This window comes from Serinus canaria, chromosome 2, assembly GCF_022539315.1.
Source record: "Serinus canaria isolate serCan28SL12 chromosome 2, serCan2020, whole genome shotgun sequence".
Classification (NCBI taxonomy): Eukaryota; Metazoa; Chordata; class Aves; order Passeriformes; family Fringillidae; genus Serinus; species Serinus canaria.
Window position 1 is genome coordinate 117,162,881 of NC_066315.1, and position 19,462 is coordinate 117,182,342.

General features: G+C 42.4%; 1 protein-coding gene across 2 annotated transcripts in view; it reads left to right on the forward strand.

Moving 5' to 3' along the window:
- Positions 1–19,284, forward strand: part of TRIM55 (tripartite motif containing 55) — a 36,085-nt gene extending 16,801 nt beyond the window's left edge. The window contains exons 8-10 of one of the 2 annotated variants that reach the window (XM_018910663.3): positions 407–633; positions 2,478–2,765; positions 18,027–19,284. In XM_018910663.3, coding sequence (XP_018766208.1) covers positions 407–633; positions 2,478–2,765; positions 18,027–18,146 — 635 coding nt within the window. In that variant the 3' untranslated portion in view covers positions 18,147–19,284. Of the gene's footprint in view, positions 1–406; positions 634–2,477; positions 2,766–5,049; positions 5,288–18,026 lie in introns of those variants that run through there. The other variant, XM_050970870.1, reaches the window with a different exon arrangement.
- The last annotated feature ends 178 nt before the right edge of the window (positions 19,285–19,462 follow it).

A 19,462-nucleotide genomic window follows, 5' to 3' on the forward strand; every position in this document is an offset into this window, starting at 1 on the left:
TGGCATGAAAACAAACATATACCTAGAACTGGAAAAAGGACTTTTTCCATGACAGATTGTGTCAGATCCCAGGCAGCCTCTCCCCAAAGCGTTCAGGGCTGTAGTACACATTCCTTGTGAGGATAACTGCATTGACAGGAATTTCTGTCCTCCTTCCTATGGAAAGGGCCAGCTTAAGATTTTAACCAGCATGTGCGTTCAGTGTCCTCCTTGCCCCAAAGCTGGCAGCTCCATGGCAGTGCCAAGTCCAGGCTGGTGGGAGCAGGCTCCTCACCACCACCATCTCTGCCAGGCAGAAGATTGTCAGTGACTTTGCCATGCAATTGCAAATGGCTTTTTAATTACTTAAAGACTGAAGCTGTCTTCACATGGTGCTCATCCTGTCCTTTTACACATGTTCTATCAGAGGAGGAGGGAGAAGAAGAAGAAGAGGAGGAGACAGAGGATGGCGAAGGCTTGGGTGAAGTCCACACAGAGTCATCAGGAGAAGAGGGAGAGGAGGAAGAGGTGGAAGAGGAAGGGTCAGAGGGAGCACCACAGCCACCTCAGCAGAACCCTGAAGCACAGAGTGCAGGGGGAGAGCCCCTGGCTGAACCCACTCCAGCACCAGTGCTGGCTGCCCCAGCTGGTCAGGTAAATGTCTCCGCTGCCTCACTGCCCTGCCAGCTTTGCTGAGTGCACCTGGCAGAGCCAGAAATGCCCAGCTGTGTCCTGTGGGCACCATAACTCAGGAGCAGGGCTAAGGGAGTCGATGCCCTGGAGGGCAAAATTATTTATTGCCCTTGTACACATATATGCAACTTTACTTAAACATGTGCATGTGTCATTTGATAAGCAAAAAATTAGCTGCTAGATAAATTAAGATATATATGGGATGCATAAGTTATAAATAAAAAAGTTTGGGAGTTAAGTGCATTACGACGAGTGTTCTGCTTGCTGTGATTTAACTCAGACTAACTGTTATAAATGAGATGATTGTTAAAATATTTATACCAAGAGAATTTGGTATTCCCTCTGGATTTAGGGAGCTTTCCACCACCAGTTTTTAGATTATACTTCTAATCTGTTTTCTGTGAATGGCGCTTGCTGCCTTCTGCTCTGATCATCCTTGGGATATGTCTAGCTAGATGCAGGAATATCATACACCAAATAGGAGAGGAAACTGCCTCTTACAAACATTTTCAGGGTGTGAATATTTTAGGCCAACACTTTTCTTAGGGAATTTGGTTAGAATGAGACCATAATTGCTGCATATTCTAAAAGATGTACATAAAAAAATATACTTCATGTGCTACTTTAGTTTGCCTTGCATACCATTAACTTAGCAAATTCTTCTCTTAGATGGCTTACTCAGTGAAGTTGCTGAGGGCTAAAGGCTGCTGTGAATATATTTGAGGAGGCCTATGTGAAAGCAAGAAAGCACACAGAGGATCTTTGATTGTAGCAAGCTTCCCACATAAAACAAGTGAAAATTAAGGCTGTAGATTCATTCTTTCTTTGATCTAAAAATATATGTGAGTTTTCACCAGTCATGTGAAGATGCTCTTAAATCAGGCTTTACTGATTTAATCAAAATTTGAAGATTTGCACTGACTTAACCAAACTTGTGTTCCCTAACTGATGCAGGGTTTTTTGCAAACAAGAACTAGGCATAAGCAATTCTGCCCACCAATGTGAATTCTCTAATTTCTAAGCCTAAAGTGAGAAAGGTACAGCATGCTGCTCTAGAATATTTAAAATGCCATTAGGAGATAGTCAGGCATGGAGTCAGACATGGTATGTGGGTGCTGTGGTGTGGAGGATACCTGTATTTGAGTTTTTGCCTTCTGGTGTAAAAAGGAAAAGCAAAAATGCAGTGGTGATAGCAGACTGTGTGTGCAGAAACCCCAAGAGCTTGATGCAGGTAGAGAGGTGCAGTTCATCTGGCTGCTCCTCTTCCTGGCAGAGCAATAGTGCTTGGCTTACAGCATTGATGGCAAGGCTGGTGGGCAAATGCCTCTCTCCAATATTCCCTTTATTCTGACTGCTTGTATCAACAGACTGCTTGGCAAAAGTGTTATTCTTAACCTAAAATCCAACAAGCCATTTGAAGGTACTACCTACACCTGTCATTCATGGCTGGTATGGGTTCATGAGACTCTTATGCAGAATTTAAGTTCTTAGGATTGAATTGAGGGTTTATCTGAATTGAGGAGCCCATTGCTCACTCCTTTCTCAGTCAGCACACCCTTTCCAGCTAGTTCTACCTTCCTGTTCTGTTTTTGGGTTCATTTATTTCCTTTCTCTTGTCTGTATTATTCAAATGATAGTTGCTTTTGCTTTGCATTTTGATTGCAATTCTTTCAGATCATATTAGTAGGACAAAACTGTGCCTTGCAGTGATATCTAACAAACACAACATTCAGAACAATGTGACTACAGCAGGAAGGTAACATGGTGCACTCTGCTTGTTCTTCTCTTTATCTGTCCTGATTAAGGATGTTGTTGTGACACCAAGTGGTTCCCAACAGACTCCTGAGTCTGACACTCAAGTGCCGGCCACAGCAGAAACCACGGATCCCTTGTTTTACCCTAGCTGGTATAAGTCCCAGCCACGGCAACCAAGCAGTCCAAGCTCAACCCCGGTGAGTGGGCTGGGGAAAGTAGGGACTCCTGTTTCTCTGGAAACAAGTGCAAAGAAGGCAGAAGCCCCGACATCAGCAACAATTGAGGAGAGTGCACCAGGGAGTGGTAAGGAAAGTAATGCCACTGCAGCGACGTCCAAGGTCAGTGCTCCCAAAGTCACCGCAGAGGGCTGGGACGTGCAGCAAGGCGGGAACAGCAATTGTTAAGGAAAATGTGATTTCATTTTCCTCTGCATGCTAAAGAATAAGAGCAATTTCAAAAATGTGAAAGCAGCACAGACTGGATTTATAGATGGTTCAATGTGTGACAGGCTGACAATAGCTTCGAAGCAGCATGCTGGTGGTTGCTTGTGCTTACCTGCCAGTGCACCTTGCTTATGCCAGCTGTTACCCAAATTATTCATGCACAGGAGCAATTGGAGAGGCCGGTGATGTCGCTACACATCAGATATTTGCATGTGTTAGTGGCAGAGAAATCCTGTGCATGAGATTACTCTCATCACCTGCTGACAGTCTGTGTATGTGCTGTCCTACCGTGACTGGTTGAGCAGCTATGGCTTGGCTTCGCCTTCTGCAGCTCTGTGGCTGCACCTGGAGTGCTTCCCCATGTGAACATGAAGCTATGCTAACACCCAGAGCCATGGTTGGTTGTCTCTCAGTAAGGAGTGTGATTTCCTGGGTTCAGATCTGTGGCAGATCCAAGGTTTGCTCCAAGGATTCTTGAGACTTGATTAAAAGAGAGTGTGAAGATAATACATTTCAGTTCAGTGTTAGACACCCAGCAGCATTATGGGATAACAGATACCAATGTGTTGAGTACAGGAGGTTGTTTTCCTTAAAAGGACAATATTAGGGTTGGTATAACCTGTATTCGAATATTCCTCCTTCAGCACATGTATACAAACTCCACATGGCCCAAAGATACAAGGAACAGAGTTGAGGGAGCTGTGCAAGGATTTGCACACTACACCAGGTCCTGCTCCTGGTGGAGTGTCTGGTGACCAGCCCATCGGCAGCAATCTGTAAATAGAACCATTGTAATTTACAGGTTCTAGCTGCATGTTTTAATAAAGCAATTACCTGTATGTGTGCAATGAGAGGAGACTGTGTGTGTGTCTGTGTGTGTGTGTGAGAGAGAGAGAGAAAGAAAAAGTGGGTACTAAGGATTTCATGCTGTTTCCTTTAAGTCTGGAGATGACTATATAGCAGACATAGGCAGCTATATAGTCAACAATTGTATGACAATAAACAATCATGTTCCAGACAAAAAGTTGGGAGAAGGAGTTTACAGAGCTATGATAAAAGGAGAACATCTGCTAGAGGTTTCAGTCAGTGATACTTGAATTTGATGTCTGACTTTGCTGACTTTCTTAACAAAACAACATTTGACCACTAAATTTCAGTGGCTATTTTTCAAGTCAGGGTTTTATTTGGGAATATTTGAGTGGAATTAAAACAAAAAGTACTTTAAAATTATCAAATCTACTATGACATTGTCTTTCTAAGTATATTCCAAATGAGCTAGCAAAAAGTAAATTCACAGTGAAATTTATTGTTTCCTCTTAGCTTTCCTAAGAGCTGTTTCCTCTTATTAGTTACACTGATGACCAGGCAGCCTAACCTCACCATAAGTAGGTAAATTCTGTTCTATGTTAATTTCCTTGGAGCTTGCCTAAGTGTGGTCTGCGTCCCTCAGCCCCAGCAAGAAGAAAAGGATCAAAACTTGTGTTTGATGTGGGCAGCTGTCTGAAAAACAACAGCAGCCTGGTACCCAGCTTTCTTCAGTATCAGGAGCAAAAACAGGCGCAAAGGAAAGATGTCAGTTCCTGTTGGCAAGTGAGTTTGGGGGTGCTGCATCTCAGTATTTTCCCAGATCACAGGTGACACTGGCATTTAGAAGGAGGAGGAGGATTTCGAGCAGAGTAGCCTATGGTTCTGGAGATGTGGGAGAAAGGAGCAGGGGAAACAGCTGAGGATGGGATTGCCAATGGGCTGGAGACACAGCAAGAGACAGGAAAGCACAAGAAGCAGAAATGTGCAGAACAATGGGAAGAGCACAGTGCCGGAGTGAGGGTGATGCCATGAGATGATGCTGTGGTCAGATTTAAGGTTCTGAGCTGAGATGTATCTATGTCACTAAGGAAATGACTGCTGTCATGGGGCAGTGATCATTTTCAGTTATGTGAACTTCAACTTCGTATTTTTCCTGCATGTGATTTTACTCAACCCACTCTGAAGTGCTATATTCCTTTTTTTTTAAAACCCCAGCTGATGTTCTTCACACCACTGTATTTACTCCTTTCCTCTAATTAAAGTATATAACGGAAAAGTGCTGTGGAAACAGAGCTTTTTCATGGAACATAGTGATAATGAGTACTTCATGTGATGACAACACTGGTGAAGCACTCTTCTTATTTTCTCACAGGAGTTAGCATTCTGCATAACACTTTTGGCATTTCTTATCATACTACATCGTCTTTGGAATCTGATTCAATACATGATTTGTACTTTCATGGGTAGGAAATATTTCATTTTACCATTAACTAACAGTTCAAATAGTGTATCTGGTGATGTTCCTATACAGCTTTAAAGGACTTTTCCCCTTCCTATCCAAAAACGTCATGCTAGTTCACAACACAAGCTGCCTAAGTCATTTCTTCCTCCTCACAAATGCCACCCTTCAGCTTACTCCTGCATGGTTAAATATTGCATCTCCCTGGTTCAAAATGAAAAGAGACATTTACTCTTATAGATATATGGGCTTATATTTCAGTTGCTGTTCAGATGACCAGCAGGATGGAGAATCTGTTGGTTGACAGATGTGAAGAACACCAAGCTTGTTCAGTCCAACAAGTAGGGGAGGAAGAGCTGGAGAGTAATAATTGGCATCAGAGAGGTTGAGGTCAGGAAAACAAATCCACTGAATAATCCTGCTGCCAGGATCACCACAGAAAGCAAACCACCTGTGCTGCCTTGGGTGGATGGCTCGAGCCCCACTCTCCAGAGGTCCCCATGGACATAGTGGAAAGGGTCCCCTCACACCCCAGCTCACACAGCACACCACACATTCCCTTCAGGTCCCACTGCCTATTCAAAGCGACCTCTTGCACATTCCCAGTGAACATGGAGCACCAATCATGGCCCTGAAATGCAGCATTTGCAGGAATCCCACCTAGTCTAGACAAAGGATTTTTTCCTTAGGTCAAATTAAGAGCTGAAATATCCACAAGATCAAGGACTAAGAACTTCACTACCAAATGAAGTTGTCCCAAATACAAACTCTGTAATCTAAACCTTAACTATTTCATAACATCTCTTCTGGAGTAACCCCTTTTTTTTGGTAGACAATATCCATGATTATCTTCTAGCTCCAAATTTGTGCCCCTCTTAGGTAAGACATACATATGTGTTCAATTTTCAGTGTGATATGACTGATGTACAGAGAATTCTGTATTACAACTGGGATATTTAATGTTGTTTACTGAAAACCAAAAACCTGACTCAAACCAGCTGTAGTTAGCTTCTGGTATTTGCTCAAATGACAGACAAATTCAATGTTGATCTATTCTTCAACACAAAGATGACTGACTTTGCTCACTTTCTGCACCGTGGTCTCAGCACTCTACATGATATGGAGCATCTATGAAAAATGACAAATTATTATTCAGCTTTTGTGTGCAGAACTTCCAGCACTATAACAGAAGAATATCTCTCAATTAAAATAATTAAAAGGGAGAGGGAAGAAGTTATCATCTACACTTTAGTTGCATAAATTAGCCAAAAAGATTCACTGTCTGGCAGTAATTTGAAATTGAAGAGCATTGGACAATGTGAATCTCAATTAAGTTCATGGACCATAGTTTAATCTTTATTTACTTGTGTTTGTTTTTGAAAACTTGTATTATTACTAAAGGACATAGAGGTTGTTTTTATTCCTGGGAAATCAGCCATGTGAAGAGCACCATGCTTTCTTTCCCCTCTCTTTATTTTTTAAATTCAGAATACCTTTTAAAATTAAAAATAGACAAAGGCAGAAAGCTCTTATTTCTACCATTTGAGGCCTCTTCCTATGTGGTCTCCAGTGACATCTTTATGATTTATTTATTAATGAAGTAGAAAGGAGGTGAAGGGAAAAGACATTTTAGTCTCAGATTCTATTTGCATAAAAATGGTTTTATTCTCCATGCATAGTGAGGTGGCTGGTTAGACAGTTTATGTGTCTTCATTTTTCATATGAAAGATCAGGTCACTGCCCTTGTTCCTTTGTGTGATAAGCCCCGAAAGTCAAATAACAAAATTACTTTTAATAACTGTATAATTATTTATTATAGCAATATAAATCTGCATGACTGTCATCATAAGAGCAGCATATCACTTATGTTCAGGCTCTTTTAATAGAATGCACCAATAGGGTTTTCATTGTTTTTCAGCAGCAAAAAGAGATCAGTTCCCCTATTAATTCCCAACATTTACTTTATTTAAGGGTCATTTCACTCTAAGAAATTGTATTGCTGCATCTATAAATTTCCTCCAGAGAGTTGGAGAAGGGATAAGGCAACAGGAGCCACAGCCCACAGGTGTGCAGATTGTTTGGTGTAAGAAAGGCCAAAAGAAGATTATTCAGCATGAACAAAATAGGTAATGCTGCATCAGACAGCTTCATCCTCCTTTGGGGAGTGCCTAAGTCAGCAGTGTGGTCGCCACAGGCTGCTTCTGCCTCTGACAGAGAATGAGAGGCATCTCCAGTAAGAGCAAGTTCAGCAGCAGCTGCTGCTTCTCACTTGGCACCTCTCCCACCTGCCTGCTGAGTGTGAGGTGACATTGCTCCCAGCCCAGCTGCCTCTGCTCGGTGTCTGAAGCTGGGGAGATCCAAACCTCGGGAGATGACAACCAGCAGCAAATGTTTACAGCACGGGGAGCAGAAATAGCATCAATGAACTGCCTTGGCTCCATGGGGAGGGGTGTATTAGTGGTGGGTGACACAGACATTAGGAAGCAGCCCTTTCCAGTGCATGGGAGAAACAGATCTTGGAGTCCCACAACTTTCCCTAATCTTATTTTGTCGGAAACATCTCTGATGCAGTGAAACCATATAAATTTGTAAGATTTCATGAAGGTCTTTGTTTGTCTGAGTCTGTAGTTACCCAGTTTATTTCAGCTAAAATGAAGTGCTGGACCCTGCATCCTGTTCCCTCAAATTCTCCATAAGAAAAGAGTCTGTCTGTGGCTCCAAAGGACTCCAGTGTATACATTTAGTCTGAAATGAAATGCAAGTTAATCATCCACAAACAGTAGCCTGATCTAATTTCCCTTTGCAGCCAGCAAATACAGTGCTTTAATTCCATGAGGATATAAAATATAATCAGGACTGAACTGTTTGGGAGGAGAAATACTAATGGAATGGCCTATGTTAATCTTGTTTCATTAATTTTAAAATTTTCTATTACTTTCTTGCAACCTTATGCCATCTGCCAGAATTACCATAAGGACAGTCTTCTCTGTATTCATGTACTGTAGTTCTCTTTGCCCTGCTGCTGAATACTTCAATTTCAGCTGGTGATCCTTCATTTTTTTTTTCCCATGAGACAGCTTTAAATCACATCAGAGAGGTCAGTATTTAGCTAAGTTTTAGCTGATCGGTTGTCATGTCAATGTGCAGACAACATGGACAAAATAAGATCATTGAAAACCAAAATAAGGCCAAGAGATTGCACTGTGCTCTGCTCACATACCTCCATTTTTCCATTAGGGTATAAAAGGCATGGTCCCACATTTTAGCACAGTGCTGCTCTGGCATGTTTGCACAAGCATGGCAGCAGAACACAAATAAGAAAAGTTCTCTTCTCCAAATTGGAAACTCAGTCTTGCCAATCTGCTCAGGTGAGGAAGACAAGCACCCACTTCAAGCCAGCTGTTCCAAGAGGGATTTCTTGCTCAAGAGAAGGCAGTCTTGTGAGGCTAGATCTTGCAGGAATGGTGCTAAGGGTCTCCATTCCCAACACACCTTCCCCCAGTTTCCCCCAGAGCAGAACAAGAAGTTTGTTTGCATCAGCCACAGGCATGGCCCAGATAGCTCTCTTCCAAGTCACCAGCTGCTGCTACAAAGGCTCTCTCCTCCCTGCAACAAATGTGTTTAGTGCTAATGAAAGATCCAGGAAAGCAGACAGCAAAAATCAACCTGATATTTGCAATCTAGGTCTTTATATACCTGTATTTTACCTTTCCTTAGGTGGAAAATGGATGGGTTTATTCCTGTTGCATTAAAAAATCTGTGATTGAATGAAAAATGAGTCGTCTGTCCTCCATGAAGCTGAGCTTTTTGTAGGAGACCCTTGAATCAGGTGGTGTAGAAGCCCAAATCAAACTCTGTTTCAATCTTCTTCCTAAACATCTCTTAAATTTCACTGGGGGGTGTGGGGGGTGTGGACGGGAGAATTCAGCCTGTACTTGAACAAATGCTAGATGCAAGAAACTCAGTTAACAATCAAGAAATTCTGCCTTTGCTTCTCGGTAGTTTGACTCAGTGAGTTGGGACTCAGTGATAGCAGCTACATCTGTGGCCATTCAGACTGATGTTCAGTTGGTGGTAAATTTCCATTTTGTTTCTTGACTTTGTGCTTCAGGTGAATTTTTTCCCCTCAGTTTGGCAATACATGCAGAGGAGATCAGCAAAGTCTTGATTGTTCCTCTTTTAACACCTCCCTCTCCCTTAATTTTGAGAATTATCTGGGTGATTCAGAGACAGCAGTGATGAGTCGTGAGGGCAATGCATTAAGACCAGATTTCAGACAACAGTTTCTCATAATTAATATGAGTGGCAAATACTCCACCTGAAGTTTTCCCTCAAATAGTCTGCTCTGCTGTTTGTCTGGTGAGTCATAGATACCATCTGATTTATGGATATTTCATTTTTTTCAGTCTATTACTAGTAAAAGGATCTCCACAATGACAGTTGGGACAAAATTATTTTTCCTGTTGAAATTAATACAAAGCCAGGCTCACCTAGACATTGTCTTCCTGTGACTAGCTCATTTAAATACTGAATTCTACCTCCATTCAGCCTCCTCCTCCAAGCATCACTCGTTCTGCTCATTGTTAAAGAGTTTGGAAAGGAAAATAGAATGTAAACAAAAAATATTTCTTAATCACAGATGAACTGTTACTGGTTTACATCACATTGTGGTAGATGTATGTCACAACTACACAAACCATCTGCTTTTGGGATATTTGCTTAGTTACCTTATGGCCTTGAGACAGCCCAGGCTTTCAGTGCAGCCCTTCACTCGCCTCTGGAAAGCAGCACCGATAGTCCTGTAAGCAGTAGAGACACATCAACATTTAAATGCCACCTATCTGATTGAAAATCCCAGTGGTGGTAATTAGTTTCCTGGGCCTGAGCCCCTGTGTTTGGGAAGGGTATCCTTCCATTTGCAGGGTTTCCAGGCTTGTGAGCAGGCTAGGGCCTGGACTGCAGCACCCTGCAGTGCCCACCTGCTGTGCTTTTAAAATGGACATTAAGACCAGGGGGGCTAAAATGGAGATAAAGACCATGTGCAGCCAAAATTAAATGGAAAATGGGGAGACAGACATATCAAACAGTGGTGATTCGATCTTGTATCTCTTTTCAGGTGATATATATTCCTGGCATCTTTGCAATAATCCTCAGTTCATTAAGTAAGAGACCAGTGACTAATTAAAAACCCTGTTATCCCTGGTTGCCAGCCAAGAGGTGCTGCAATGTTCAAACCATGCTACAGATGTCAAACAGAGACATCATGCCTTTGACTGAGCAGAGAATGAGGAGCTCAGAGTCCTGGGGGACAAGTGATCTGAATTTCTTACTGCTCTTTTCAATTTAGAGAGCACCCTATAAAATCTGCCTGAGTCTATCTCAGCCACTGAAGGTGGTGATCGAAATACAGATCAGTCATTCAGAGCACTCCTGGCTCAGCACTTCTGTACACAGAAGTGGTTTTTGTTCATGATGAAACACTTGCTGTATGACTTATTCTATTACAAAATGCCTTACCAAGAAAATATAGCTGTCATTTCCCCCATTAGTGCTGATGAGCCTCTTCAAAATCTGGCAAAATATTTGTTTTTAAAATACATTCATCTTTATATTAATGCACAAATTCAAAATTTAATTTTAAAAAATAAATAAATTTCTTTTTAAAGAAAAATATAGCTGGTGCTTGCCCAGATGCAGGTCAGTTCCAAGCTTGCTTCTGGTGACAGTGACTCCGTGCCCTGTAAATACCTGGTCAATAATTGTGACTGAATCCAAAGCTCTAAGGAGCAGAATTTATCACAGCTTCCTTGGACTTCACCTGGGAACAGTGTGAGATGGACAGAAGGAAACTTGATTTAATATCTTGCTCATCACTTGGCTGAGTGCTGTGCAAGCAGGCCAGCATTGCTAACGGGCAGGCAGAGATTACAATGTGAGATTTGACATGACAGACATCCATCTGGGAAATCACAGTGCTACTCTCTGAGCAATTCTGGGGTTTTGGAGCGGAGTCATAGCTTGGATAACAGCTTCAGTTGCTGTGGTTGCAGTAAGGAGCAGATTCAGGCAACTGGAGACATGGAAAAATGAGCACACAAAGAAAAAGTGGTAGCAGCAACAGCTGATGAGGGAAAAAAATTGTAACTGTGGCCAAGACTTCTTTCTTCTGTGGTGGCTTTAAGGAACGGCAACAGGTTGCTTTAGCTGACAATCTGGATTTTATCCTGCACCTCTACTGATTTTGTCTCTCAGAGAAGCTGTGCTGTGCCCACAGCTCACATACAGCACTCTCAGCCCCTGCAGGCTTAGGAGAGCCCAGGGCAGTCAGTCATTCACAATGTGAGCAGCACGGGATGAGCCTCCAAGCATGGGATGTGTATGTCTACACACCTCAAAGCTATGCTGCCTCTGTTATCTGATCCCACAAATGGAGCTCCAGGGTGAATCACAGCCTGAACTATCACTGTGTCATTCATTGGGTTTCCATAAGTGCCATTTGCAGAGGAAGAAAAAGCTTTGAAATACAAAAGTCCACATTATTTAAAGGAAAGACTGCCTGACAGAGATAGACAGGACATTAAACCACTACTATTTTTGCTACTTCTCCCTGAAAGCTAATAGCAAAGTTTCTGCAACATGGATTAGACTGATTACTGCAGTGGAAAAGTTCTTGGAAGGTCTTTACTTCACATTTAACTTGTTAATCTGAATTCCTATCTATTTGTGTGACAAAGCAGCAGTAGGAGGAAGAGGGAAGAACTGGTATTCATGAGTAGCTTCCTGGCACTGGTGACCAGCAGTGTAGTACGTGACCAGCACTTAACTCCTGCAGCCTCTCAATAGGATCCTTCCTTTGGTAGACAGCTCTCCAGCAGGGCTGGAAGTGAGCAGAAATGGTAAAAGGCTGATTGATCAGGAAGTCCCAAAAAAACCTTCACTCTGAGAGGAATGAAGAATGGTGTGGATAGTTGCAGGACAGACTGTTCTGATCATGCAGGCTTAATATTCACAGGTTTTTAAGACTCTCCTCTTAGGTTTCCTTCATTTTCCTGGCCAGTAGGAGGACTAGGTTTCATGCAAGCGTGTAGTTAATTACTCTCAATAAAAAGTTGGATCAATGAGGTGCAGCAATGAGGCAAAAAGTACAAAAGTATGTTATTTCTGTCTTCTCTTCTTTGAGTTATGAAAGAAATAAGTGACTTTTATAGGGGAACTGTATGTCATTTGTCCCAGGTAATGCTGAGAAGAAAGCTGCTCTCCCACACCATGCTCTAATGCAGTTTCCGCCACAGGTTCAAGTGTCTGGACCTCCATGTCCCATGGGAGATGCATGGAACCTATACCAAAATAAGCCAGTTGGGCTGTTTTCCTCTGGAATATATTTTATCGCTTTGAGATCATTATGTAAGAGACTCTGCATTAAACATTATCCACATAATGTTAATTGTAATGTAGTAGATCTATTGAAGAAAGGCATTTCCTCCCAATGGACTTTTAAAATTCATTACTGACCACTATTAAGAGAGTGATATGTCTAGTTCTGTGTTTGATGGAGCTTGTCTGTGCATATAATTTTATCTGCTACCTTATGTATTTCTGTGGCAGGTAATTGTAGCAAATATTTTGGAGAATGCTCAGTTGATTCCCACTGATAAAAAAGATCCATGCAAAATAAGCAGCCCCTTAGCTTTGAAACAATATTGTTGTGATATACATGACAGCTGCCAGGTGTTATGCTGAAGGAGCTAGACTGCATAAAAATATGAAAACAAAACGCTTGAACTAAAGTTTAAACTATTTAAAAATAACCTGTTGTGCTCCCTTTGTTTCCGCTGCCTGGAAGTGTTGAGTGCCAGAAGTGTAACACTTGACATTTGAGGCAGACAAACATAGCCTACAGATTCTGTGATTGCTTTGCAACCAGCTAGCATTTTTTAATTGTGCCTGTTCTTGTCAACATTGGGGGTTGTTTCTAAACAAACCAGCTAAAAATTGGAATTAAATTTAATTTCTAGCTCATTTTCTGAAGCTAGAGAAACCCTGGAAGCAAGAAACTTGTATTTTCACTGCTTCTCTCTCCAAGACCCACACTTTCTAACAAATTCACACCCTTGCTCTCCTGCTGGATAAAGAGGAGGCAGCAAAGGCACTGGGGTAGTACATGTGTCTCTAAGGGTGTGGATCCAGTTTTTCCTCTGGCAGAAAAGATGATTCAGGAGTTTTTTGCCAAATAGCCCTGCCTCTTATTGCTTCCCAGATGCCACCACTTACAGGGCGTTTGTGCTGAGGGAGCTGTTTGTTGAGCTGAAAATCAAATAATTGAAATGATCCAGGTTTAAAAATATCTTCCTTCACCTCAAAAAAAACAGATAAAAAATTGATGTTGTTCCAGTGACATTCCCATTCTTAGCACAGCCCTTCAAAGAGCTGCAGCAATGCAAATGGACAGTGAACCATGGAACCAAAGCAGGAAGAGGTGAATGTGGACCCAAGGGACAGAACCTGCTTTGGGTAGCATTGTTGCTCCAGAAAACATTCACATAGGTTGTGTAGATTGTGAAGCCGTTAAGCCCTTCACCTTTCCTTCCCACTTCCTAAATTTAGGAGTGATCTCGTAAAATAATACTGCAGTCAAAGTTCTGAATTCCTATCAAGGAGTGTTTTGATATCCTGAAATACTTGCCTGGAATCTTTCTTGTATAATTGCTTAAACGCCAGATGTAGTCTAATCCAGTCACCCCGAGTGTCTGTAGAGTCACTAGAATGAAACAGGTACTTCCGAAGAGCAATCTAGTTCTTTGAAGATGGGACAAATCACCCTCTGGTTGTGCCTTTCTCTGATCACTCCCATTAAGGGGATGAACAGAGTTTGCTTGAGTGGGTATCTTGTTGCTGGATGACTAAAGTTTGTCAGTACAGATCCCAGCCTTTGTACCTAAAGGCTGCTGAGGTTAGTGCTGGTAAAGCAGAAATCAATGTGTAGACTTCATTGTATTTCAAATATATAAAAGGTCTAGACTACGTATTTTCCCCCAGCATAAATAGGATAACTGCTGGGACCTAATAAATGAAAATGTTATGACAAACCATCCCACTGACCTCTTTGCTCATCTCCACACCCTTTTACAAGAACCCAATACAGATTTAAGTAGAGTCCTGCTTAAGGAAGCAAATACTGAAAGATGCTGAATATTTGCAACTTTGAAACGACTCATCAGGCTCAACTCTGAGATCCTTATACTGTTTATTCCTGCAAATTCTAGCGTGCCAGATGCTGAGGAGTGCTGAATGCCTGCTCAGTGGGAGTTGTGGTTGCTCAGCACCTCCATAGAATTGACATGTAAACTCCAGCCTGGACTTTGCTTATGGGAAAAACAAAACCAACCATCAGTCATGCATGGTATACTTCTCTCCCCACTTCATGAGCTGGCCTGGTGAAAATTCCTGGTGCTTATTGAAAGCACCATCTGATGTCATTCGACACCACAAGGGAAAACATAAATCAAAGTGTAAGTATTCAGCACTCTCTCAGCATTGGCCTAATGTGATGAATGTAATCTGAGGTAAACACTTTAGTTACTCCTTATTACTTTTAGGGACTTAAAGGGTTGGGACTTGTTATTCTAGTAATGTGAAAAACAATTCCTACCCAGGAGATCGCCAAGGCAAAGATAAAGCTCAGGTAGAAGCTTGACAAGTTACCTAATAGCAATGGACAGACACAATGAAGTGTTGAATCTGGACTGTCTTAAAGGCATGTGGCAAGGGTTGTGCCATGCTCAGCATTGAGCTTTTCTCTGGGAGCAGAGTAGGGTTGCAGTAACAGGGAGAGCAAGATAATCCAGCATGAGACTACAAGGACCTACAGAGCGGTCAGAGGCCTCAATCCCAATGACCTGCTTCTGCATTGTCTTTCACAATCACAGCCTGGTTCAAACCAGGTCTTTTTCTGTGAAATCTACAGCTGGAATCTTTTTCTTGGACAATTCCAGCACACTGTATAACTCTGAGTTGTGTGGGCTACTGTTGGAAGAGAAGAATGGACTTAATAGCATGGACAAGGTTCTTCCTGGCACCTTTTGATGGTTTCATGTCTTACACGAAGAGAGCATACCTCAGTCACTGTGTGATTCAGAGACAAACACTGAAGTGTCACAGGTGTGAAAACACAAGCCTAAAAGCCGAGTAATGGCCCTACTGTCAGTTTTGTGCTTGCTTCACTCCTGGCTGGGCGTGATGGAAAATTATTGGTTTTGGAAAGGCACATCGAGGTATTGCAGACTAGCAGCCTGCTGAGCGCAGCAAGGTGCAGGGAGCAAATGCTTCACCCAGCCAAACCCAGTGGGAATGTGTTGGAGCTCCAACATTGTTTTGCTGACACGGGAAGATGTCATCGCAGCAAAATATGAAGGAGTTAACACATTATGAAATACGGTTTTGGCAGTGATGCAGACAAAGATTGTTTTGCTTGAAATGCAGTAGCAGCAGTGCTGGTTAACAGGGTAATGCAGTCAGCTTGCCAGTCTAAGTCATTGCATTGTGCTTTCTTTCTTCTCATATATTGGGTCCAAATCCTGTGAAACACTCAGCATAACTTTAAACTCGTAGATAGTTCTTTGCTTCAAACTTAGTCTTGATTTGCTGTAAATTTTTGGATAGTGGCTGATTAGAATAGCAAGTGAAAGTGCTAAAGGAAGCCTTTCTTGCACAAGAAAAGAAATGGCAAGATACCAGTGTGGATTAAAATTTAAAAAAAAACCCAAAAACCAGAAACTGTGTTTAAACCTCTTGCCAGTCCTATTCTTTTACAGGGTGAGAAGTGAGGACCATGCCTGCTTACACACACTGCTGAGGGCTTGGTGCACAAAACTGTACAACCAGTTTCAAAATTACTCTTAGATAGTCCAGGCACTCTGACTGCCCATCCAAAAACAAAGGCAAAATTTTCAGCATCACAAAAGACTAATAAACCACCTACGCTCCTGCATCTACCAAGATGAAGAGAGCACCAAAAGCCTTATAATTCAGAGAGTCTAGCCATGTATTTACTGTAGTCAGGTTGAAAGATTTGCTATCATCACTTTCCAGGGCTGAGAGGCAGATCTTCTATAATCAGGCCTCAATTAGCTACCTGTCTTTCAGCTGAAGATCTGGCCTCCTGGGCCCAATTCTTTGCCATGCTTTTGCATGAGCCGGGGAGACAGCCCTTCTCCCCAGCATTGCTGGAAATGGGCTTTTGCATTCAAATAGACAGATGTTTCTCCCATGTTTTCACCATGCTTGTGGTCTCCATAAAATACATCATAAAGTTAGCAAGCAAATGCTATTTTCTTCTGCAAGATGCCTGTTTGGGTTTTGCAGTAAGTAGCAATGACTGCCTTGCTTTGAAAATACAAATCTAAGTCAAAGATTGATCCATATTTCAAGTAGTAAAGCAGTTTCTCAGATAATATTTCATTGAAATTAATAGGACTGTTTCAATTTAGAGCAATCAAGGATACTGACAAAAATGTCACTGTGAACTGCAATTAGATACAAATAAAGAAACAGGGATCTATTTCTTTTCATACCTTCATGCTGTCTTGTTTGTTGATGACACTGAAATAGGTAGTAACTGGAATGAAGCCCAACTAATTTATGCTTAGCACACCACTAGTTCTTACTTATTCTTGTAGTACACTTTAACAGTAAGTACTTAGAAAAATGCTTAGTAAAATCATCCATCCCATGCTTCAATTCCTCAAAAGCATCCCTGCTTCAATGTTTGTTCCTGGATGTATCTATTAGCAACACTGCTTAAGCAACTTTCTGGTTTAGGACAATTCTATAAATGACTGAGATGTTGGAATTCAGAGGACACTACTTTGTCATTTGCCCTCTGTTGAGTAGTATGTTGGCATCAAATAGTTCACCTGAGATCATGCTGAGGTTTCCAAAGTAAGCTAAAACCCTGCACAAAGACTGGCAGCGTGGTTGATTTAATTTTAGGAATGCACAATAACGTATGTGTGCATCTAGGAATACAAAGGGGAAAAACCTCCTGTATATTGCAAGTTAAATTGTGGTTTTAATGATGAAGACACAAGGCTTTCCTTAGCTAGCAAATCACCCATTTTTATTTATTTTATCTTTAATAGGATTTCTGATCCTGTCACAAAGCAATCTTCATTCTTTGCCAAAGGGATCTGGAACTAGTAAAATATTTCTGCCTATTACACTGGTCTGTTAAATATTCAACTAATTTTAGAAATTCCTTTTATTAGCAGCTACAGTATGCATGTCCAGATTCCTTTTTCTACTGTATGTGTAGGATACCTATGCAAAAAAAAGAGGGATATAAACTGAAGTTTATATCTCTGTATTATTTATTTCCTGTTCCTCGTCTGAGTTAAATTGAAGTGAAATAAATATTAGAAAACTTTAAAGAAAAAGGAAAAAAAAAAAAAAAGAAAACACTTCCAAGGCAGATTTCATAACAGCAGAACAAGTATCACTTTGAGTGGCAATGCACTGGCAATAACATTTGGCTCTGGTTCACATCAATCTGGAGGCCCAGCTACACAAGCCAAGCTGGCTCAGGATCACTTCTGAACAGGCATTTATCACCTTCAGTGCAATAATATTCCAGAGGTCCAAATCAGGACTAAGCCCTTTGCACAGATGCGACACGTTCACCCAGCATAATCCTTCCTCAGACACTGGTCATGGCAAAAGTGCCTCTGACTTCTTTGGTGTTAGAAGTCTTGTCTTAACTTCCCAAATTTCCATGCTTCCTGCCTTTTCCCATCTTTCCCACTTCATTCTGTTTCCCTGCATGTTGCGAAATCTTCTGGATTTTAATGCAATTCACATTTTCCTCTTCCATTTATCAGCCTTTCCTTCCTTTGCAGACTGGTTCTGAGCCATACCCTCAAGGACGAGTGGAGGAAGCTCCTGTGAGCAGTGAGAGGGGTGACGAGCCGGCTCGTCATGTCTTCTCCTTCTCGTGGCTGAACTCACTGAATGAGTGATGACTCACTCTGGCTGGCTTCTGGTGTGCTTCTCCTCAGAAGGACCGTGAGCGCAGGCAGCCTGGCTGCAGTCAGCAAAGAAACTGGCCTGGGAAGGGGCATCTGAGCAGGTTTCTTTCCTAGGAACTCAGCTGACCTCCACACCGTACCCTTGAACTGACAGACCTGAGAGGGAGGGGAGCATGGGGACAATTACTGTATGTATTGTAGTCAGAGTGTTCTCCAATATTTTCTTGCTTCCAAGGGGGAAGAAGCATCACTACAGCTTTAGGCTGAGCACTGCTAGTGTTTTGTAACTCACTTGTTGGCACATCCCCATGTAGGTGCAAACACTTCACCAATGTTCTTAGCTAAAATGCTGGTATGATATTCTCTAGTAGCACCCTTTGCCAAAACAGTGCTTCTCCTTGGTATCCTCCTGCATCCCCGCTTGTCAGTGCTGGTGACTTCAGTGACACTATCATGTCCTTGGCAGCCCCAAGTCAGGGTTGTGTCTAACAGTACTGGTGCCTCCCAGGCTGCGGAGGCTGAACACGGGAGGGAAGAAGGAAGCTGCCATTTCTTCCTTTGCACTTACTCTTCCTACTAAACCACAACAGATGACGCTTGCAGAAACACAGTATTTGTAAGGAAGATTCCCAGTGGCAGGAGTGAGGAAGAGACACTTATCAAGAGCACTGGCCAGGACCTCCACACAGCTCTGAGTATATGGGGCAGTTGCTGAAGTGCTGCCCAGTCTGTCCAGCTGTAACCTGTGTCCCTGTCTTCTCAGCCATCGGGGTGTGTACAAAAGGGGACATGTTCTTACGTGAAACCAGGGTGCAATAAGGTGGTCACAGGTACTCACTCAAGGTTTAATTTGAAGCCCCTGTGCTATGCTGTAGAAAAGGCAGATGCTGACTGTCCTGTTCCGTGTGCATTGCAGATGTTGAGCCATCAAATGAAATCAAATTCGTGTCTTAAAAGAGTCTCTACAACTTGTACTGAAGGCATCACTCTGTGGTTTTTGTCACTGGGAGCAGGGTGTCAACACTCAGCAGTGTTTAAGAGATTGGCAGGCTGCCGGGAGTGCTTGGTGCCCTAGGGGACCAGGTGTCAAGCCCTGCACTAGGGTTACATGTGGATCTTTCCCAAATCCCCGAGCCAGGCCCTCACTGCGCTGTTTTGGCAGGGGTCTGTGTGGGGCCGTAAGTCTGCGCTGTGTCCCAGCAGGACTGGTGAGCTGGCAGTGCAGACTGGTCAGCAGGCTGTGTGGGGTCAGCCCCTGTCCCGGACACCCATTGCTACCGGCCCTCGTTGGTATCTGTTTTCTCTGG